Source organism: Dreissena polymorpha, chromosome 2, assembly GCF_020536995.1.
Source record: "Dreissena polymorpha isolate Duluth1 chromosome 2, UMN_Dpol_1.0, whole genome shotgun sequence".
Taxonomy (NCBI): domain Eukaryota; kingdom Metazoa; phylum Mollusca; class Bivalvia; order Myida; family Dreissenidae; genus Dreissena; species Dreissena polymorpha.
In genome coordinates, this window is record NC_068356.1 from 101,142,469 (window position 1) to 101,167,571 (window position 25,103).

General features: G+C 38.6%; 2 protein-coding genes across 4 annotated transcripts in view; one reads left to right on the forward strand and one right to left on the reverse strand.

The window, feature by feature from the left end:
- Nucleotides 1-25,103, forward strand: part of LOC127868281 (beta carbonic anhydrase 1-like) — a 180,277-nt gene that overhangs the window by 66,701 nt on the left and 88,473 nt on the right. The window lies entirely within an intron of this gene.
- Nucleotides 1-25,103, reverse strand: part of LOC127868277 (uncharacterized) — a 73,099-nt gene that overhangs the window by 16,267 nt on the left and 31,729 nt on the right. For both annotated transcript variants that reach the window (XM_052409906.1, XM_052409905.1), the window contains exons 5-9: nucleotides 15,058-15,158; nucleotides 12,137-12,201; nucleotides 8,682-9,538; nucleotides 2,158-2,330; nucleotides 1,261-1,472 (exon numbers count right to left, since the gene is read on the reverse strand). In XM_052409906.1, the coding sequence (XP_052265866.1) occupies nucleotides 1,261-1,472; nucleotides 2,158-2,330; nucleotides 8,682-9,538; nucleotides 12,137-12,201; nucleotides 15,058-15,158 (1,408 nt within the window). The remainder of the gene's footprint in view (nucleotides 1-1,260; nucleotides 1,473-2,157; nucleotides 2,331-8,681; nucleotides 9,539-12,136; nucleotides 12,202-15,057; nucleotides 15,159-25,103) is intronic.

Sequence of the window (25,103 nt, forward strand, 5' to 3'; positions counted from 1 at the left end):
TGAAGGCCTGTTTTTTGGGGAAAACTGTGAACATCTCACAACTATACGTATATTACGGAGATGGACAAGTTGAAAAATAAATCACTCTTATCACTTCCAAATTGCACACTACGTTAAAATCCCGTTCCATTTGATTATTGTATTTATTGTTTGAAATTTTCACTCTACACATTCGCTTTGAAAATAGCGGTTGGTGTGTACTCTTGGAAGTACATGTCGAATGTGTTATTGTAAAAAATATTGGTATTGTGTTTTTAGTGCAGAAATTGTTCTTTTAAGTTTCGATTTCTCGCTTTAGTTTTTGTATTATGTGCGTTTAAATTTGATTGATTGTTGCTTACTTTCGAACTATTTTTTTATGTGTAAATATATATGCATAGACGCTAGCGGATGTAATCAGGTTGCTACTAATTTGCATATTTATCAATGAATTTAGCGGTTGTTTGTTTTTGTTTGTTTTGTGAATATTTTCTTATTTACTTTAAAATGTGGCATAATAAATAGAATATATGGTTGGTGACTTTTGATATCATGTGATATAAGACTCGTCCGATATGGCGTATGAAAAGGCTCGGCAAGCCTCGCCTTTTCCTACGCCATATCAGACTAATCAAATAGATATATCTATAGATAAGTGAAATACTATGGTTACTACAATAGAAATAAAACTTAAGTAACAGATGTGATACACTGAGATAAAGATATTGCCTTAGTCCTTATGTATTTGAGGCCGTTTCCATAATTAATTATTTATTTTATTTATCTTTATTTTTATTTCTTCAAGTTTTTTCTGTCTGTATATTCTTGAAAAAAAGTATTTATTATTTAGATGCATATTGTTACAGTCATTCTGGTGAAATAAAAATTAATGTTTTAAATGATGGCTGCTCAATTAAATAATTTGAGCAACCATTAATCTCATCAGTGTCATCTTACATGACAAATCCAATTAGTGGTTCATAAGTTGATTACACCTTTCTAATCTAATAAATATCTTGGTGGGTGTAATGTCCAGGCTTAGAGGGTGTAAAGACCAGGGGTGTAACGTCCAGGGGGTGTAATGACTGGACACCATCAGACTCGTCTTATATCACATGATATCAAAAGTCACCAACCATATATTCTCTATATATTAACCCTTGACACATTTTGCAGGACTTTGGACCTGTGTTGGTTTTTATTAAATTGGATGGGTCATGATTGTTTGTAGATTATTTGTTGATATTGTAGATTTATATTTTAAGAAGAACTTATGCTTACACTTTCTTATTATATTCTGCAAGACCTTGGCTTTTCAGGATTTCGAGACATGTTTTTATTTCATCGTCTGTCAATTTCATTAATGGCCGGAAAAACTTTTCGGTTATATTAACGACAGATTCAGAAACATCCTCCACCATGGCCCAGACGTTCTGCTCCAGCTGAGCCATTTTGAGATGAATGCCATAGCTTTGCTGGAACCGTCTCACGTCCTAAAACATATCCAATTCAGGAATTACATTACATGTTTTTAGCATATGCTTGTGAATCATTAACATACTTTAAACCACTACTAAATACTCTGCATAAATAATAATAAACAAGACATAGCTTGCAGTTTTTGTTTAGCTTTGATAGGTTTATGTAGATTTCCTGTTAGTACTAAGTAGTATGGTATTACGACAGTATGGACGTATTTGAGGAAGAATATCTTTAAATAGATACAAAGTGGTTTTATCAAAATAAAATCAATAATCTAGATTATAAATAATAATAGTATTTACATAATTATGCAATACAAAGCAATGTTTTCATACAGGCTACAGTCACACAAAGATCGATGCAAAACATCCTGAAGAATAAGTATCATTTAGAGTTATAGTAAGTGAGTTTACATTATTTTGCTATGTTTAGTAACAAAGACCTTCACAGTGGTCTTACTGACCCTAAATAATATCCAAAGCTTAGTCAGACTGTATGAATTGAAAATCTAAATCAAATATGTACAGTAAGTTTAATAATGTACTAGCTGAGTTATTAGAATATTTAGTTTTGATCTAGTTTTAAGAAACAGTGAAATGACCTTCAATCTTTACTAAACTAAAAATGGCATAAACCAGAAGAGAAGTGAAAAACACATGATTATCAAAATCACTAAAAATGATACACCACTTTTACCTTCACTTGGAATTTGGAGCATAGTTGTCCCTTCCAAGCTTTCATGTCTGCACGGGAAAGGGGCATGGAAGGTCTAACCTGCCGCATCAATCTCACTTTGTCGACAAAGGTTTTAGGCTTATGCTTTTCCTGAAGGACTACATTATGTTGCTGCCCCATCGTCAATGCTGTAGCTGTAGACAGCAGTGAATATAATTTCACTTTAAAGGTGGAAAGCTTGCTTTGTCCTCATAACTTTTTGCTCTTTCCGCCTCTAAAGCATTTCATTTGTAAGCGTTTCCTCGTTGACGTCCATTAAGTAATTAAATTCTTATAACTAAGAAAAGTTGAAAAGTCATAGATATGTGTTCTTGTTCTTATTTTTATAATTAATAATAAGTTCTTCATGTACCTGATGTCATGTTAATGGCACAGAAGTTTTGTAACATGTTCTATGTGCAAATGTGTGTACTCTCGAATTTGATGCCCACAGAAATCTCACTTAAGGCTTAAAGGCGCATAATATTTTGATATTATCAAAATTTGTGTTTGCAGTGTCCACATTTAATTATTGATCTTCACTTTTCTTTTCCAGTGTGTGTTTTATGGACCCCATTGGGAATAAGCTTTCAGCTTAATGGGTTATCAAAAGGTCCTCAGCATTCATGCTCATATGAACGTACTACTGTTAAAAGAACTCATGTATTGTAAAAGGTATGCATATAGTAACAGCGTTTTATTTGTTGCTCTTAAATTGTTACTTTTTTTTTTTAATCAGCCTAGTCTTATTTCCTTTATATCTGTGATATATTCTATGTTAATCTGTGATAATTTCTATGCCTATGTGTCATATATGTGTATGTGCTATTGACATTAAATGTAAACAAGGGCTGTTTGTAAAACATGCATGCCCCCCCATATGGGCTGTCCGTTGCAGTGGCAGCCATTGTGTGAATACGATTTTTGTCACTGTGACCTTGACCTTTGACCTAGTGACCTGAAAATCAATAGGGGTCATCTGCGGGTCACGATCAATGTACCTATGAAGTGTCATGATCCTAGGCAAAAGCGTTCTTGAGTTATCATCCGAAAATCATTTACTATTTCGGGTCACCGTGACCTTGACCTTTGACCTTGTGACCTCAAAATCAATAGGGGTAATCTGCAAGTCATGATCAATCTACCAATGAAGTTTCATGATCCTAGGCATATGCGTTCTTGAGTTATCATCCGGAAACCATTTTACTATTTCATACACCGTCACCTTGACCTTTGACCTAGTGACCTCAAAATCAATAGGGGTCATCTGCGAGTCATGATCAATCTACCCATGAAGTTTCATGATCCTAGGCGTATGCGTTCTTGAGTTATCATCCGGAAACCATTTTACTATTTCGGGTCACCGTGACCTTGACCTTTGACCTAGTGACCTCAAAATCAATAGGGGTCATCTGCAAGTCATGATCAATCTACCCATGAAGTTTCATGATCCTAGGCTTATGCGTTCTTGAGTTATCATTCAAAAACCATTTTACTATTTCTGGTCACCGTGACCGTGACCTTTGACCTAGTGACCTCAAAATCAATAGGGGTCATCTGCGAGTCATGATCAATGTACCTATGAAGTTTCATGATCCTAGGCCCAAGCGTTCTTGAGTTATCGTCTGACAACCACCTGGTGGATGGACCGACCGACAGACCAACCGACAGACCGACATGAGCAAAGCAATATACCCCCTCTTCTTCGAAGGGGGGCATAATAAATAAATATAAATTTTTGATGATACAATACAAGCTGAAAAGCCTTTAGTTTACAATAGTTTCAAATAGTAATGATTATCTAATGACAGCCAAGTTTTCTGTGATCTATAAGAAACACAATAAAAAAGAGAGAGCTTTTTGGATCGCTAGAAAAATTCTGGCAATAATGGACTACACAAAACATCTTCATCTATTGTAAAGACACTTTTGTTAACACCATTCTAAGCCACGTCTAACATAATAACCTTATTGCTATTAAATTATTTAGCATTTAATGATTCATACCCATCTTCTAAAGTATAAACTATCTTTTAAAATAACAATGCATGTATTAAATAACAAATTTCACACACTGTTGGATGGAAACAGTACTTAAAATAGGCCAGCTTAACAGGAAAACTGTACTGTTTAGTAATGGTGAAATTTTGGACAAGTAGAAGTTAATTTCTACAATTAACAAAAAGATCTGTGTTTGTGAAACACATTGTGTGAAACACAATGCCCCCTATGGCACTTTGAAGCCGCACAGCAGCTATTGTAGAGAAAATTGTTTAGTCCAAGGCCATAACTTTGCCAAAAATCAATGGACCACAACGAAACTCACACTTCATCTGTAGGTAAATAAGGTAGACTCACATACCAAAAATCAGCTCAATATATGAAAACTGCATAAAAAACCTTTGGAAAGTGGAATGCGGGACAGACAAAAAGACAGAAAGACTGCTATATACCAACCAAATGGGTGCATACAAAAGTTTGCTTTTTCGTTCCAAAGATTTGTTGAATCATTATTATTATACTATTTAAGTCAATATTATACAGTTCATCCACACAACACATTATTGACCCAAGGGGTATGATTTAAACAAACTACCGCTATATGATCTTACATGGCAAATATTTTTAAAATGTTTGTACAGGACAGCTTTCTGATGTCACCCACCAAATATCAAAGCTGTAAGCTAAGTGACCTACACATTCAGCTGACCAGAATAATTTGTAAACTTTTCAAAGATGGTCATCCAACGATCATGCCTGTAAAGTGTTGTTAAAATCCGCAGAGTGGCTTAGGAGATGTGTTTAATAAGTTTAATAACACTGAACAAAGCACAAATGGCAGTCCCACAAGCTCACCATGTACATCGCACATGTGAGCTAGTAAAACACACAACAGCGTTTAAATAGACACCTCCCATTCATAAAATACCAGAGATTTCTAACCAGTACATAACATTGATTTTGTAATGCTACTGGTTTCTTTCGATACAATCAACAGAAAGGGGGTTTTAATTTTCCAATGAAACTTTTTTTTACAATTTTTCATCCACTGAACTTCTTTTCAGACAGAGCTCTAAACAAGAGGGCCATGATGGCCCTGAATCGCTCCACTGCTGAAAAAGGCTGAAACAAATATTCTCTGCATGTGCAAATACTTAAATATATGCCCTATTTAAGCACATGTACACTTTTGTGACCCCCTGGGCTTGGTCAAATTTAACCCCAGGGGAATAATTTGAGCAAACTTTGTAGAGGACTACTATATCTCACTACATGTACATACAAAATATGGTAGCCCTAGGTCCTAGAGTTAAGGACAAGAATATTTTTAAAGTTTTCACAAAATAAGCAAGATATAAGCGTATATAATGTTCAATTTTGTGACCCGCAGGTCAGGGTCAAATTTGACCCAAAAGGCATAATTTGAACAAACTTGGTAGAGAACTATAAGATGTTACTGCATACCAAACTTGGTAGCCATAGTCTGAATGGTTTTCAACAAGAAGAGTTTTAAAGATTTCACAAAAATGGCGCTTTATAAGCGTTTATTCAATTTTGTGACCCCCCAGGGCAGGGTCAAAGTTGACCCCAGAGGCATTATTTGAACAAATTTGGTAGAGGTTTATTAGATGTCACTTCATAACAAATTTGGTAGCCCTAGGCCCAATGGTTATGGACAAGAAGTTTTTAAAGTTTTCACAAAATAGGCCCTTATATAAGCATATGTTCAGTTTTGTGACCCCCCGGGCAGGGTCAAATTTGACCCCAGGGGCATAATTTGAACAAACTTGGTAGAGAACTATTAGATGTCACTACATACCAAATTTGGTAGCCCTATGCCTTATGGTTAAGGACAAGAGAATTTTTAAAGTTTTCACAAAATAGGCACTATATAAGCATATAATCGATTTTGTGGCCCCCAGGGCAGGGTCAAATTTGACCCCTGGGGCATAATTTGAACAAACTAAGTGGAGGACTATACAATGTCACTACATACCAAATTGTGTAGCCCTAGGCCTAATAGTTATGGACAAGATTTTTTTTAAAGTTTTCACAAAATAGGCCTTATATAAGCATAAGTTCAATTTTGTGACCCCCGGAGCAGGTTCAAATTTGACCCCAGGGATAAAATTTGAATAAATTTGGTAGAGGACTATAAGATGTCACTACATACCAAATTTGATAGCCCTAAGCTGGATGGTTATGGACAAGTAGATTTGAAAGTTTTCACAAAATAGGCCTTATATAAGCATAAGTTCAATTTTGTGACCCCGGAGCAGGTACAAATTTGACCCCAGGGATAAAATTTGAATAAATTTGGTAGAGGACTATAAGATGTCACAACATACCAAATTTGATAGCCCTAGGCTGGATGGTTATGGACAAGTAGATTTGAAAGTTTTCACAAAATAGGCCTTATATAAGCATATGTTCAATTTTGTAGCCCTAGACCCAATGGTTATGGACAGAACGATTTTAACGTTTTCACAAAATAAGCCCTTTATAAGCATATATTCAATTTTGTGACCCCGCAGGGCAGTTTCAAATTTGACCCTAAGGGCATAATTTGAACAAACTAAGAAGAGAACTATTACATGTCACTACATACCAAATTTGGTAGCCCTATGCCATACGGTTATGGACAAGAAGTTTTTAAAGTTTTCACACAATAGGCCTTATATAAGCATATGTTCAATTTTGTGACCCTCGGGGCAGGGTCAAACTTGACCCCAGGGGCAGAATTTGAACAAACTTGGTAGAGAACTATAAGATGTCACTACATACCAAATTTGGTAGCCCTAGGCCCAATGTTTATGGACAAGCAGATTTTTAAAGTTTTCAAAAAATAAGACCTTTATAAGCATATGTTCAATTTTGTGACCCCCAAGGCAGTTTCAAATTTGACCCCAGGGGCATAATTTGAACAAACTAAGAAGAGAATTATTACATGTCACTACATACCAAATTTGATAGCCCTATGCCATACAGTTATGGACAAGAAGATTTTGAAAGTTTTCACAAAATAGGCCTTATATAAGCATATGCTCAATTTTGTGACCCTCGGGGCGGGGTCAAACTTGACCCCAGGGGCATAATTTGAAAAAAACTTGGTAGAGGACTATAAGATGTCACTACATACCAAATTTGGTAGCCCTACGCCCAATGGTTATGGACAAGAAGTTGTAAAGTTTTCTCAAAATATACCCTAGATAAGCATATGTTCAATTGTGTGACCCCTGGGGCAAGGTTAAATTTGACCCCAGGGGCATAATTTGAAGCAATTTGGTAGAGGACTATTAGATGTCTCTACATACCAAATTTATTAGCCCTTGGCCCAATGGTTATGGACGAGAAGATTTTGAAAGTTTTCACAAAATAGGCCTTATATAAGCATTTGTTCAATTTTGTGACCCCCAGGGCAGGGTCAAATTTGACCCCAGGGGCATAATTTGAAGATATTTGGTAGAGGACTATAAGATATCTCTACATACCAAATTTGATAGCCATAGGCCCAATGGTTATGGACGAGAAGATTTTGAAAGTTTTCACACAATAGGCCTTATATAAGCATATGTTCAATTTTGTGACCCCCGGAGCAGGGCCAAATTTGACCCCAGGGGCATAATTTGAAGAAATTTGGTAGAGGACTATAAGATGTCTCTACATACCAAATTTTATAGCCCTAGGCCTAATGGTTATGGACGAGAAGATTTTGAAAGTTTTCACAAAATAGGCCTTATATAAGCATAATTATGTTCAATTTTGTGACCCCCGGGGAGGGGTCAAATTTAAACCAAGGGGCATAATTTGAAGCAATTTGGTAGAGGACTATTAGATGTCTCTACATACCAAATTTGATAGCCCTAGGCCCAATGGTTATGGATGAAAAGATTTTGAAAGATTTCACAAAATAGGCCTTATATAAGCATATGTTCAATTTTGTGACCCCTGGGGCAGGGTCAAATTTGACCCCAGGGGCATAATTTGAAGAAATTTGGTAGATGACTTTTAGATGTCTCTACATACCAAATTTGATAGACCTAGGCCCAATGGTTATAGATGAGAAGATTTTGAAGGTTTTCACAAAATAGGCCTTATATACGATATGTTCAATTTTGTGACCCCCGGGGCAGGGTCAAATTTGACCCCAGGGGCATAATTTGAACAAATTTGAAAGAGGTTCACCCCAGGAACATTCCTCTGAAATTTCATCAAAATTGGACCAGTAGTTTAGGAGAAGATGTTTTAAGGAAAAGTTAACGCACACACACATGCACGGACGCACGCACAACGGACACAGGACCATGACATAAGCCCCGCTGGCCTCTGGCCAGTGGAGCTAAAAATTAAAGAGTCTTTTATTTACAGACCTATACATACAATCACTACATTTTTTGTTGGGGAAAAAAAGACAATTTTGCTGAATAATAATAATTGAGGTTATTTCTTTAAGGACACTTCCTTATAAATGCTCTTAAATTAGCAAAAAAATTGCTTGAGCTTACCTAATTCCCTGTGGTCATGTGATTGATCCAGATTCCTTTTCTCCAAGGACTTCATAGGGACTGACGACATAAACTTATCTCTTGCCTTCATTTGATCCTTCTTCTTTTTTGGTATAACAACATCCTCTCTAAGAGGAGAAGTAGCTCTATCTTTCATCTTGTCCTTGTTCTTTTTGTCTTTCTTCTTCTTTTTCATGGGTGAGTTTGATCTAAAGTCCGACACCGGACTCAGCTCCCTGTCACGGCTCTCATAACCTCGGGACCTATCCAGTGAGGTGTTTTTCGACTTATCAAGAGTTTCGGCTTCCTTCTTCTTCTTCTTTGGTTCTGCTTTCCTGGCCTTTTTATCATCTGGAGAAAATGCCGACTTTTCAAAACTGGGCGACCTTGACTTTGTCTGTCGTTGGGACCCTCTGACCTTTTCAAATCTGGATTCCCTCTCAAACTCTGGCGATGCTCTTCTTCCAACTTCTTTCTTTTTCACAGAAAACACTAAGCTCTTGGCCTTAATTTTTTCACCCCTGCGCCCTTCACCACTGGACAATGACCATGAAGTGGTTGACCTAATTCTTGGGGGCAAGGTTGACACTTTGGTACCCAGGGAAGGCAACCTTGACGGCATGGTCAGCTTTGTTTTTTTTGGTTGTGGAGTGGCATCTGATTCATCATCCGAGTGAAATCCCTGAATGGCATCACTCACTAGGGGCTTTTTATTCTTGAATTTCAAAGGGCTCAGATGTTCGCGTCTTTTTTGTTCTGGTTCCGAGGATCGGTCGATGCTTGACAGGGAATCAGCCCGGCTGTGCTTCTTCTTTGACTTCTTCTTGTGCATTTTCTGGTGGTCATGGCTATCAATACTAGTAAAAGGAAAGAGCATTACGAGTGTAATATAGACTCAGAAATGTTTATACGCGTGTTGGGTGTTCAACTGACTTCAGTATCACTCTAACTTGAATATTGATAGCTCAGTTACATACAACTTGAGACATTTTACATTTAGGCAGATTGAGAACCACTATAATGAGACTTCCTTCTATTTGTTTATAAATGATTTCCAATATAAAACGTCAGAGCAAAAATCACTATAGATGTTGTAAAGTTACTGAAAACATTTATTGTATATTAAAAGTTACATTTTATAGAAAGGACAAGTAACATCAGATATGAAAAATTTTAGGACACAAGTCTGATTAAACAGTTGGATTAAAAAGTTTATGTCGAGCCCTGAACTTCATAAAGTTTTTTAGGCTTTTAGTAAATTTTTGGAGATTTCACTTCATCTAACACTAATATGAGTGCTTACAAAAAGTCAAACTTCTTCCAGAAATCTTGAATTGAAATTTTGAATTAAAATGAATCAAATCCAATACAAGCTATGAACAAATTAAATTCTGATGTAAGTCCCTTGTGAAAACTTCTTTTATGCCTCAAGCAGTTTTTTTCACTGTCGGAATAACATTGAGATTACAACTTTTCATTGAATTAACAAAGATGAATTAAATAATTATTACGTCCATATTGTCCTAAAAAAAAATAATACGAAAAAAACACACTGATATATAAAATGTGTTTATTGATTTTTCCTGATTTAAAAAAATCAAATCACATTCTGTGTCAAAAAAATATTTCAACAAGAACTGTCACCATAGGATGACATATGCCCCCTATGAACGCTTTGATAGAAGTTATGAGCATTTTTCAAAACCTAAAAGCAGATTTCGAAACCTAAACGCGGACCCTAAGTTCAAGGTCACGGTCACAGGGGTCAAAATTTGTGTGTGTATTGAAAGGCCTTGTCCATATACACATGCATACCAAATATGAAGGCTATATCTCAAGGGACATAGAAGTTATGAGCATGTTTCGAAACCTAAACGAAGATTTCGAAACCTAAATGCGGACCCTATGTTCAAGGTCAAGGTAACAGGAGTAAAATATTTTGTGCATATGGAAAGGCCTTGTCCATATACACATGCATACCAAATATGAAGGTTATATCTCAAGGGACATAGAAGTTATGAGCATTTTTCGAAACCTAAAAGCAGATTTTGAAACCTAAACGCAGACCCTTACTTCAAGGACTTTAGGTAACAGGTGTCAAAATTTGCGTCCGTATGGAAAGGCCTTGTTCATATACACATGCATACCAAATATGAAGGTTAAGGTTATTTCTCAAGGGATATAGAAGTTATGAGCATTTTTCGAAACCTAAACGCAAAGTGTGACGGAAGGACAGACGGACGAACAGTCCGATCACTATATGCCCTCCTTCGGGGGCATAAAAATTGCATTAAAGCTGGAAGTGTGGTCCCTGCACAGGCTAATCTGGGATGATATTTTATATTTAGCCCAGTTTTCCAAGGGACCGGCTCATATGTATCGTTATTTTGGTAAATCCAAGTTTTTTTCACTAGTTTACTACAGTTTAGTACAGTTTATAAATAATTTTAATACTTATAAGTTTGGTAAGAGTTCCATTACTGTTTATACTGTGTTAAACTGCTTTAACCAGCTCTAAGGGGGGGGGGGATATTATATAACTATAATATGCACTTGTGGGGTTTTATAGGAAATTGTGCCCACAAAGGAGATGGATGTAAACAATGGCCCAAGGCTGAGACTGACATGATTTTTAGAAAAGCGCAGTATAAATTATAACATAAATATAGGATCTGGCACGAGTTTTCATATCATACCATATTTTATAAAACGATATCAGGAATTTTGTTAGTAAGCTAGCCTTTGCCTCGCTTACTAACACATTTCCTGGACAAGTTTAATAAAATATGGTATGAAATGACGAGTGTGAGATCTTTTTTTATCACATGCGAAAAGCAAATTAAATAAATATTTACGCAAACTTAATGATAAATCCCGAATGTTGTTTACATTTTGTGACGTCATTTGATGTTGCAACGTCATTACAGCATAATAACAAAATGCGATTGGTCAATCAAACAAAAACTAAGCAAATGAAAACGCTTAAAAATATATTACACAAGTGTAAGATAAAAATATTGATGGTTATATAACATGGGAAACAGGGTATGCCATGTGATAAAAGATGCAGGCCTATGTTATATTTTGCATGATATTAAACAAACCAATGGTTATTTAAACAACACAATAGTAGTATGTGCAGATTTTATTGAAAAATCAAGCACTCAACAACATTAATTTGTGTTTATATATTTTAATAAGCGCCAAGCAATTATGCCCTGATATGGATTTTTCTGTAAACCTGAGCTTCTTTTTTTAACCAATGCATGAGGAACATTTAAAATTATAGCCAGATCAGAATATATATCATTCCAACATCATGACATATTCAAACTATGCAGGGATGGGAACATTGGATTTTTAAATGGGTGACAGAAGTGATGTGTCATAATGTAAAATAATAACATAAAAAGCATAGCTTACAAAAATAAATAGATTACGTCTATATTTCTTACAATTGCTTCCTGGTTTTACTGCGACTACGGCTATCTCCAGAACTATCAGACTCAGAGCTGCTGACCTAGAATCCAACAGAGAAGACTGACATTGAAACAAAGATACAATTACACTCTTCGCGACAGGCTGACAGCCCCACAACCATTACTGGCCACCAGGTCTATTAATCTCAGAACTATTTATGGCCCAAATTTCTATTCACTGGCTAGTCAACTACAAAATGGACAAAATGAACTTGTTCTGACCATGAGGGTCTTTCTAGAATTAATAAGAGCAGGCAGACATTCAAGTGACTTAATGTACAAGTTTAAACAAGTACATGTCTTGTTTTGTAGTGCTGGTTGATATATAAATTAACAAGATGTGTTTGTGAAACACTATGCCCACCAGTAGGTATCCTGGCTTACTTATGATTACTGGCATTGACCCATATAATTGACATGTGCGACCTTGAAGGATGACCTTGACCGTGACATTTCACCACTCAAAAGGTGCAGATCCATGAGATACACATGTATGTTCAATAAGGGTATCACGTTTAAACGTTTTAACGGTCGCGTTTCGTGTTTTGATAAAAAACGTTTACAAAAACTGTAAACGTTTAAACGACAGTCAATATAAATATAAATCAGTTTAGTTCAATACGTTACGACGTTGCAAAGCTTTTTAACAGCTGCTGAAAAAGACTCGTATTAAAAACTATTTTATCACGTGCACCACATGCCCCTTATTCACAATACCGTAAACATAACAATACACCATGTACGGACTAGACGTCTTGAATATTTAACGCGAGTCATCACGTAATCCCGCCTTTTATTGCATGAGCAGGACCCGAATCGTCTTGACCATTCGACGCGCGTCGGCACGAAGTGAATGAGGAAATTTTTCCAACATTTCTTCATCGGCATTCGTTTCAAGAGATATGGCGAACAATCTCCGTCTAGGAATATTTTTACCTAAATTGAAGTATGCATCTTTTGATGTACATCGTGTTAAGTAAAACATTGACAATTTTAAAACCGGTTTACTCTTATTTAAGGAATGTTGGTTCGATATTAATTCGTCTTTGTTACAAAATATTACGGCATGTAAGTAGACAAAGTGTAACCCAATGGTTCGACAACGACGAGAACAATTGGTTTTAATATGACGTCATTGCGGGAATGAGATATGCACTAAATATGACTTCCGGAAATAATTGCTACTTTCAGTTTGGAGATGTGATGGCACTGATGCTTTTAAAACGGACATAGGGATACCGTTTAAACGGTAACGTTTCGTTTATTTAATTTTGTTTAAACGTTTAGAAAAATCTGTAAACGTGATACCCTTAATGTTCAATAGTGCGCATTGTATAATAAATGAGCGATTTTGACCCATACAATTGACCTGTGCGACCTTGAAGGATGACCTTGACCTTGACATTTCACCACTCAAAATGTGCAGATCCATGAGATACACATGCATGCCAAATATGAAGTTGGTATGTTCAATAGTGCAAATGTGTACAATAAATGAGCGATTTTGACCCATATAATTGACCTGTGCGACCTTGAAGGATGACCTTCACCTTGACATTTTACCACTCAAAATGTGCAGATCCATGAGATACACATGCATGCCAAATATGAAGTAGCTATGTGCAATATTGCAAAAGTTATAGCAAATGTTAAAGTTGGCGCACACAAACCAACAAACCAACAGACAGACCAACCAACAGACAAGGCAAAAACAATATGTCCCCCAGTATATACATGTACTGGTGGACATAAAAATGATTGATGGACAAATATTTTTAAATCAGAATAGTAAATCTGTATCATGGTAAATAGAAATGTTATTAGTTAGTTATACTGAGCCCACCTATTTTGCATTGTGTTCCTATAGATTATATGCTGGAGTGTCTACAAACCAAGCACAACAGCTTAAACAACTCTCAATGTCAATGCACTTGGAAACAATGTTTTAATACCTTTGCCTCATTTGCTTGTTCAGGAAGTCAAAATCTCTTTTTAAAATTCATTTCAGTCATATCATGTCACAAGACCTTTGATAATAAACAGCCCTTGCTTTCAACAGAATCAAGCCGAAATATAGCTTATTGAGCTCCAACTCTTACTATAATGATAGATGTATACATCAAAAGAGTGTCACAGTGGCCCTGGGTGACACCTGAATTTAACAAGACTATTGCCAAGCAATAAAATTCCCCTAACTACCTACGTGCATAATCTCCTTATTGCTATCTGTCCATGTTTCAAGTTTCATGAACAAATATGAAGAACGTTTTAAGTTATCGCAGAATCCACCATTTTCAGAAATATTTCTCATCTATTTGTTGCCATAGCAACCAGAATTCTTGACGCAGAAACAAAATAAAATGATGTGCATAATCTCCATATTGCCATCTGTCCATGTTTCAAGTTTCATGAAAAAATATAAGGAACTTTTAAAGTTATCACAGGATCCAGTAAAGTGAGACTGTCACACCAGTAGGGAACTTACAATTACTGCCGCTGTTGTGGCGCTTAAATACACAACTGTGGCTTTGTCTCATGGATAAAAAGTAAAAAGTAGTGATAACTTTTAGAAAGGGTAAAAGGATTCCAAAATACTTCAAAAAAGTTACTTTAACAAAATAGAGTCCCCAGTGTTTTTTCCACCATTTTGGGCATTGGGCTGGGCCCGTTGGATTGGGAAAAATCGTAAGTATTTTTAATACTTTATTTACTACCGTTCAACCATATAGCTGGGTGGGGAAAATAGTGTTGTATTTCACTTATTTTCTTTTTTCTTTTTGGAAACCTTTAATTGGGAATTCAATGCAGTGAAATGTATAATTTTGGACATAGGGGGTCAAATACCAGCCCGAAATTTGACCAAAAAAACACTGGTCACCCATAGGAACATGTTGTACCTTCTGGAGCCTGTCCTCCTGTAAGTCTTTATCATCGTCCTCCAGCTGACTCGGCTGCCTCTTCAACGCCTGATGTTCATGCTCCAGCTTCTCCTCGTAGTCTGAACAACAACAACAACACGTGCCAGGGTCATATAGATTCTAAGAGGTGTGCAGTCTTTGTCTGAACAACAAAACAAGCCAAGGTCACATAGATTCTAAGGTATGAAGTCATAGTCTGAATAACAACACAGGCCAGGGTCACATAGATTCTAAGGTGTGAAGTCATAGTCTGAATAACAACAACACAGGCCAGGGTCACATAGATTCTAAGGTGTGAAGTCATAGTCTGAATAACAACACAGGCCAGGGTCACATAGATTCTAAGGTGTGAAGTCATAGTCTGAATAACAACACAGGCCAGGGTCACATAGATTCTAAGGTGTGAAGTCATAGTCTGAACAATAACACAGGCCAGGGTCACATAGATTCTAAGGTGTGAAGTCATAGTCTGAACAATAACACAGGCCAGGGTCACATAGATTCTAAGGTGTGAAGTCATAGTCTGAACAATAACACAGGCCAGGGTCACATAGATTCTAAGGTGTGAAGTCATAGTCTGAATAACAACACAGGCCAGGGTCACATAGATTCTAAGGTGTGAAGTCATAGTCTGAATAACAACACAGGCCAGGGTCACATAGATTCTAAGGTGTGAAGTCATAGTCTGAATAACAACACAGGCCAGGGTCACATAGATTCTAAGGTGTGAAGTCATAGTCTGAATAACAACACAGGCCAGGGTCACATAGATTCTAAGGTGTGAAGTCATAGTCTGAATAACAACACAGACCAGGGTCACATAGATTCTAAGGTGTGAAGTCATAGTCTGAATAACAACACAGACCAGGGTCACATAGATTCTAAGGTGTGAAGTCATAGTCTGAATAACAACACAGACCAGGGTCACATAGATTCTAAGGTGTGAAGTCATAGTCTGAACAACAACACAAGCCAAGGTCACATAGATTCTAAGGTGTGAAGTCATAGTCTGAATAACAACACAGGCCAGGGTCACATAGATTATAAGAGGTGTGAAGTCATAGTCTGAATAACAACACAGACCAGGGTCATATAGATTCTAAGGTGTGTAGTCATAGTCTGAATAACAACACAGGCCAGGGTCACATAGATTCTAAGGTGTGAAGTCATAGTCTGAATAACAACACAGACCAGGGTCACATAGATTCTAAGGTGTGAAGTCATAGTCTGAATAACAACACAGGCCAGGGTCACATAGATTCTAAGGTGTGAAGTCATAGTCTGAATAACAACACAGGCCAGGGTCACATAGATTCTAAGGTGTGAAGTCATAGTCTGAACAATAACACAGGCCAGGGTCACATAGATTCTAAGGTGTGAAGTCATAGTCTGAATAACAACACAGGCCAAGGTCACATAGATTCTAAGGTGTGAAGTCATAGTCTGAACAATAACACAGGCCAGGGTCACATAGATTCTAAGGTGTGAAGTCATAGTCTGAACAACAACACAAGCCAAGGTCACATAGATTCTAAGGTGTGAAGTCATAGTCTGAATAACAACACAGGCCAGGGTCATATAGATTCTAAGGTGTGTAGTCATAGTCTGAATAACAACACAGGCCAGGGTCACATAGATTCTAAGGTGTGAAGTCATAGTCTGAATAACAACACAGGCCAAGGTCACATAGATTCTAAGGTGTGAAGTCATAGTCTGAACAATAACACAGGCCAGGGTCACATAGATTATAAGGTGTGAAGTCATAGTCTGAACAACAACACAGGCCAGGGTCACATAGATTCTAAGGTGTGAAGTCATAGTCTGAACAAAAACACAGGCCAGGGTCACATAGATTCTAAGGTGTGAAGTCATAGTCTGAACAACAACACAGGCCAGGGTCACATAGATTCTAAGGTGTGAAGTCATAGTCTGAATAACAACACAGACCAGGGTCACATAGATTCTAAGGTGTGAAGTCATAGTCTGAATAACAACACAGGCCAGGGTCACATAGATTCTAAGGTGTGTAGTCATAGTCTGAATAACAACACAGGCCAGGGTCACATAGATTCTAAGGTGTGAAGTCATAGTCTGAATAACAACACAGGCCAGGGTCACATAGATTCTAAGGTGTGAAGTCATAGTCTGAATAACAACACAGGCCAGGGTCACATAGATTCTAAGGTGTGAAGTCATAGTCTGAATAACAACACAGGCCACGGTCACATAGATTCTAAGGTGTGAAGTCATAGTCTGAATAACAACAACACGAGCCAGGGTCACATAGATTCTAAGGTGTGAAGTCATAGTCTGAACAACAACACAGGCCAGGGTCACATAGATTCTAAGGTGTGAAGTCATAGTCTGAATAACAACAACACGAGCCAGGGTCACATAGATTCTAAGGTGTGAAGTCATAGTCTGAACAATAACACAGGCCAGGGTCACATAGATTCTAAGGTGTGAAGTCATAGTCTGAACAATAACACAGGCCAGGGTCACATAGATTCTAAGGTGTGAAGTCATAGTCTGAACAATAACACAGGCCAGGGTCACATAGATTATAAGGTGTGAAGTCATAGTCTGAACAACAACACAGGCCAGGGTCACATAGATTCTAAGGTGTGAAGTCATAGTCTGAACAAAAACACAGGCCAGGGTCACATAGATTCTAAGGTGTGAAGTCATAGTCTGAACAACAACACAGGCCAGGGTCACATAGATTCTAAGGTGTGAAGTCATAGTCTGAATAACAACACAGACCAGGGTCACATAGATTCTAAGGTGTGAAGTCATAGTCTGAATAACAACACAGGCCAGGGTCACATAGATTCTAAGGTGTGTAGTCATAGTCTGAATAACAACACAGGCCAGGGTCACATAGATTCTAAGGTGTGAAGTCATAGTCTGAACAACAACACAGGCCAGGGTCACATAGATTCTAAGGTGTGAAGTCATAGTCTGAATAACAACACAGGCCAGGGTCACATAGATTCTAAGGTGTGAAGTCATAGTCTGAATAACAACACAGGCCACGGTCACATAGATTCTAAGGTGTGAAGTCATAGTCTGAATAACAACAACACGAGCCAGGGTCACATAGATTCTAAGGTGTGAAGTCATAGTCTGAACAACAACACAGGCCAGGGTCACATAGATTCTAAGGTGTGAAGTCATAGTCTGAATAACAACAACACGAGCCAGGGTCACATAGATTCTAAGGTGTGAAGTCATAGTCTGAACAATAACACAGGCCAGGGTCACATAGATTCTAAGGTGTGAAGTCATAGTCTGAATAACAACACAGGCCAGGGTCACATAGATTCTAAGGTGTGAAGTCATAGTCTGAATAACAACACAGGCCAGGGTCACATAGATTCTAAGGTGTGAATTCATAGTCTGAATAACAACACAGGCCAGGGTCACATAGATTCTAAGGTGTGAAGTCATAGTCTGAATAACAACACAGACCAGGGTCACATAGATTCTAAGGTGTGAAGTCATAGTCTGAACAACAACACAGGCCAGGGTCACATAGATTCTAAGGTGTGAAGTCATAGTCTGAACAACAACACAGGCCAAGGTCACATAGATTCTAAGGTGTGAAGTCATAGTCTGAACAATAAAACAGGCCAGGGTCACATAGATTCTAAGGTGTGAAGTCATAGTCTGAATAACAACACAGACCAGGGTCATATAGATTCTAAGGTGTGTAGTCATAGTCTGAATAACAACACAGGCCAGGGTCACATAGATTCTAAGGTGTGAAGTCATAGTCTGAATAACAACACAGGCCAGGGTCACATAGATTCTAAGAGGTGTGCAGTCATAGTCTGAATAACAACACAGGCCAGGGTCACATAGATTCTAAGGTGTGTAGTCATAGTCTGAATCACAACACAGGCCAGGGTCACATAGATTCTAAGGTGTGTAGTCATAGTCTGAATAACAACACAGACCAGGGTCACATAGATTCTAAGGTGTGTAGTCATAGTCTGAATAACAACACAGGCCAGGGTCACATAGATTCTAAGGTGTGTAGTCATAGTCTGAATAACAACACAGGCCAGGGTCACATAGATTCTAAGGTGTGAAGTCATAGTCTGAATAACAACACAGGCCAGGGTCACATAGATTCTAAGGTGTGAAGTCATAGTCTGAATAACAACACAGACCAGGGTCACATAGATTCTAAGGTGTGAAGTCATAGTCTGAATAACAACACAGGCCAGGGTCACATAGATTCTAAGGTGTGAAGTCATAGTCTGAACAACAACACAGGCCAGGGTCACATAGATTCTAAGGTGTGAAGTCATAGTCTGAATAACAACACAGGCCAGGGTCACATAGATTCTAAGGTGTGAAGTCATAGTCTGAATAACAACACAGGCCAAGGTCACATAGATTCTAAGGTGTGTAGTCATAGTCTGAACAACAACACAGGCCAAGGTCACATAGATTCTAAGGTGTGAAGTCATAGTCTGAACAATAACACAGACCAGGGTCACATAGATTCTAAGGTGTGAAGTCATAGTCTGAACAACAACACAGGCCAGGGTCACATAGATTCTAAGGTGTGAAGTCATAGTCTGAACAACAACACAGGCCAGGGTCACATAGATTCTAAGAGGTGTGCAGTCTTTGTCTGAACAACAAAACAAGCCAAGGTCACATAGATTCTAAGGTGTGAAGTCATAGTCTGAACAATAACACAGGCCAGGGTCACATAGATTCTAAGGTGTGAAGTCATAGTCTGAATAACAACACAGACCAGGGTCACATAGATTCTAAGGTGTGTAGTCATAGTCTGAACAACAACACAGGCCAGGGTCACATAGATTCTAAGGTGTGAAGTCATAGTCTGAACAACAACACAGGCCAGGGTCACATAGATTCTAAGGTGTGAAGTCATAGTCTGAATAACAACACAGGCCAGGGTCACATAGATTCTAAGGTGTGAAGTCATAGTCTGAACAACAACACAGGCCAGGGTCACATAGATTCTAAGGTGTGTAGTCATAGTCTGAATAACAACACAGACCAGGGTCACATAGATTCTAAGGTGTGAAGTCATAGTCTGAATAACAACACAGGCCAGGGTCACATAGATTCTAAGGTGTGTAGTCATAGTCTGAATAACAACACAGACCAGGGTCACATAGATTCTAAGGTGTGAAGTCATAGTCTGAATAACAACACAGACCAGGGTCACATAGATTCTAAGGTGTGTAGTCATAGTCTGAATAACAACACAGACCAGGGTCACATAGATTCTAAGGTGTGAAGTCATAGTCTGAATAACAACACAGGCCAGGGTCACATAGATTCTAAGGTGTGAAGTCATAGTCTGAATAACAACACAGGCCAGGGTCACATAGATTCTAAGGTGTGAAGTCATAGTCTGAATAACAACACAGGCCAGGGTCACATAGATTCTAAGGTGTGAAGTCATAGTCTGAACAATAACACAGGCCAGGGTCACATAGATTCTAAGGTGTGAAGTCATAGTCTGAACAACAACACAGGCCAGGGTCACATAGATTATAAGAGGTGTGAAGTCATAGTCTGAACAATAACACAGGCCAGGGTCACATAGATTCTAAGGTGTGAAGTCATAGTCTGAACAACAACACAGACCAGGGTCACATAGATTCTAAGGTGTGAAGTCATAGTCTGAACAACAACACAGGCCAGGGTCACATAGATTCTAAGGTGTGAAGTCATAGTCTGAACAACAACACAGGCCAGGGTCACATAGATTATAAGAGGTGTGAAGTCATAGTCTGAACAATAACACAGGCCAGGGTCACATAGATTCTAAGGTGTGAAGTCATAGTCTGAATAACAACACAGACCAGGGTCACATAGATTATAAGGTGTGAAGTCATAGTCTGAATAACAACACAGGCCAGGGTCACATAGATTCTAAGGTGTGTAGTCATAGTCTGAATAACAACACAGGCCAGGGTCACATAGATTCTAAGGTGTGAAGTCATAGTCTGAACAACAACACAAGCCAGGGTCACATAGATTCTAAGGTGTGAAGTCATAGTCTGAACAACAACACAGGCCAGGGTCACATAGATTCTAAGGTGTGAAGTCATAGTCTGAATAACAACACAGGCCAGGGTCACATAGATTCTAAGGTGTGAAGTCATAGTCTGAACAACAACACAGGCCAGGGTCACATAGATTCTAAGGTGTGAAGTCATAGTCTGAATAACAACACAGGCCAGGGTCACATATATTCTAAGGTGTGAAGTCATAGTCTGAATAACAACACAGGCCAGGGTCACATAGATTCTAAGGTGTGAAGTCATAGTCTGAACAACAACACAGGCCAGGGTCACATAGATTCTAAGGTGTGTAGTCATAGTCTGAATAACAACACAGGCCAGGGCCACATAGATTCTAAGGTGTGAAGTCATAGTCTGAACAACAACACAGGCCAGGGTCACATAGATTCTAAGGTGTGAAGTCATAGTCTGAATAACAACACAGGCCAAGGTCACATAGATTCTAAGGTGTGAAGTCATAGTCTGAACAACAACACAGGCCAGGGTCACATAGATTCTAAGGTGTGAAGTCATAGTCTGAACAACAACACAGACCAGGGTCACATAGATTCTAAGGTGTGAAGTCATAGTCTGAACAACAACACAGGCCAGGGTCACATAGATTCTAAGGTGTGAAGTCATAGTCTGAACAACAACACAGGCCAGGGTCACATAGATTATAAGAGGTGTGAAGTCATAGTCTGAACAATAACACAGGCCAGGGTCACATAGATTCTAAGGTGTGAAGTCATAGTCTGAACAACAACACAGGCCAGGGTCACATAGATTCTAAGGTGTGAAGTCATAGTCTGAACAACAACACAGGCCAGGGTCACATAGATTCTAAGAGGTGTGCAGTCTTTGTCTGAACAACAAAACAAGCCAAGGTCACATAGATTCTAAGGTGTGAAGTCATAGTCTGAACAATAACACAGGCCAGGGTCACATAGATTCTAAGGTGTGAAGTCATAGTCTGAATAACAACACAGACCAGGGTCACATAGATTCTAAGGTGTGTAGTCATAGTCTGAACAACAACACAGGCCAGGGTCACATAGATTCTAAGGTGTGAAGTCATAGTCTGAACAACAACACAGGCCAGGGTCACATAGATTATAAGAGGTGTGAAGTCATAGTCTGAACAATAACACAGGCCAGGGTCACATAGATTCTAAGGTGTGAAGTCATAGTCTGAACAACAACACAGACCAGGGTCACATAGATTCTAAGGTGTGAAGTCATAGTCTGAACAACAACACAGGCCAGGGTCACATAGATTCTAAGGTGTGAAGTCATAGTCTGAACAACAACACAGGCCAGGGTCACATAGATTATAAGAGGTGTGAAGTCATAGTCTGAACAATAACACAGGCCAGGGTCACATAGATTCTAAGGTGTGAAGTCATAGTCTGAATAACAACACAGACCAGGGTCACATAGATTATAAGGTGTGAAGTCATAGTCTGAATAACAACACAGACCAGGGTCACATAGATTCTAAGGTGTGTAGTCATAGTCTGAATAACAACACAGGCCAGGGTCACATAGATTCTAAGGTGTGAAGTCATAGTCTGAACAACAACACAAGCCAGGGTCACATAGATTCTAAGGTGTGAAGTCATAGTCTGAACAACAACACAGGCCAGGGTCACATAGATTCTAAGGTGTGAAGTCATAGTCTGAATAACAACACAGGCCAGGGTCACATAGATTCTAAGGTGTGAAGTCATAGTCTGAACAACAACACAGGCCAGGGTCACATAGATTCTAAGGTGTGAAGTCATAGTCTGAATAACAACACAGGCCAGGGTCACATAGATTCTAAGGTGTGAAGTCATAGTCTGAATAACAACACAGGCCAGGGTCACATAGATTCTAAGGTGTGAAGTCATAGTCTGAACAACAACACAGGCCAGGGTCACATAGATTCTAAGGTGTGAAGTCATAGTCTGAACAACAACACAGGCCAGGATCACATAGATTATAAGGTGTGAAGTCATAGTCTGAATAACAACACAGGCCAGGGTCACATAGATTCTAAGGTGTGTAGTCATAGTCTGAATAACAACACAGGCCAGGGTCACATAGATTCTAAGGTGTGAAGTCTTAGTCTGAATAACAACACAGGCCAGGGTCACATAGATTCTAAGGTGTGTAGTCATAGTCTGAACAACAACACAGGCCAGGGTCACATAGATTCTAAGGTGTGAAGTCATAGTCTGAATAACAACACAGGCCAAGGTCACATAGATTCTAAGGTGTGAAGTCATAGTCTGAACAACAACACAGGCCAGGGTCACATAGATTCTAAGGTGTGAAGTCATAGTCTGAACAACAACACAGACCAGGGTCACATAGATTCTAAGGTGTGAAGTCATAGTCTGAACAACAACACAGGCCAGGGTCACATAGATTCTAAGGTGTGAAGTCATAGTCTGAACAACAACACAGGCCAGGGTCACATAGATTATAAGAGGTGTGAAGTCATAGTCTGAACAATAACACAGGCCAGGGTCACATAGATTCTAAGGTGTGAAGTCATAGTCTGAACAACAACACAGGCCAGGGTCACATAGATTCTAAGGTGTGAAGTCATAGTCTGAACAACAACACAGGACAGGGTCACATAGATTCTAAGGTGTGAAGTCATAGTCTGAATAACAACACAGACCAGGGTCACATAGATTCTAAGGTGTGAAGTCATAGTCTGAACAATAACACAGGCCAGGGTCACATAGATTCTAAGGTGTGAAGTCATAGTCTGAATAACAACACAGGCCAGGGTCACATAGATTCTAAGGTGTGAAGTCATAGTCTGAATAACAACACAGGCCAGGGTCACATAGATTCTAAGGTGTGAAGTCATAGTCTGAATAACAACACAGGCCAGGGTCACATAGATTCTAAGGTGTGAAGTCATAGTCTGAATAACAACACAGGCCAGGGTCACATAGATTCTAAGGTGTGAAGTCATAGTCTGAACAACAACACAGGCCAGGGTCACATAGATTCTAAGGTGTGAAGTCATAGTCTGAATAACAACACAGACCAGGGTCACATAGATTCTAAGGTGTGTAGTCATAGTCTGAATAACAACAACACGAGCCAGGGTCACATAGATTCTAAGGTGTGAAGTCACAGTCTGAACAACAACAACACAAGCCAAGGTCACATAGATTCTAAGGTGTGAAGTCATAGTCTGAATAACAACACAGGCCAGGGTCACATAGATTCTAAGGTGTGAAGTCACAGTCTGAACAACAACAACACGAGCCAGAGTCACATAGATTCTAAGAGGTGTAAAGTCCTAGTCTGAACAATAACAACAACACGAGCCAGTGTCACATAGATTCTTAGGTGTGAAGTCATACTCTGAACAACAACAACACGAGCCAGGGTCACATATATTCTAAGAGGTGTAAAGTCCTAGTCTGAACAACAACAACAACACGTGCCAGGGTCACATAGATTCTAAGAGGTGTGCAGTCTTTGTCTGAACAACAAAACAAGCCAAGGTCACATAGATTCTAAGGTGTGAAGTCATAGTCTGAATAACAACACAGGCCAGGGTCACATAGATTCTAAGGTGTGAAGTCATAGTCTGAATAACAACACAGACCAGGGTCACATAGATTCTAAGGTGTGAAGTCATAGTCTGAATAACAACACAGACCAGGGTCACATAGATTCTAAGGTGTGTAGTCATAGTCTGAACAACAACACAGGCCAGGGTCACATAGATTCTAAGGTGTGAAGTCATAGTCTGAATAACAACACAGGCCAGGGTCACATAGATTCTAAGGTGTGTAGTCATAGTCTGAACAACAACACAGGCCAGGATCACATAGATTCTAAGGTGTGAAGTCATAGTCTGAATAACAACACAGACCAGGGTCACATAGATTCTAAGGTGTGAAGTCATAGTCTGAACAATAACACAGGCCAGGGTCACATAGATTCTAAGGTGTG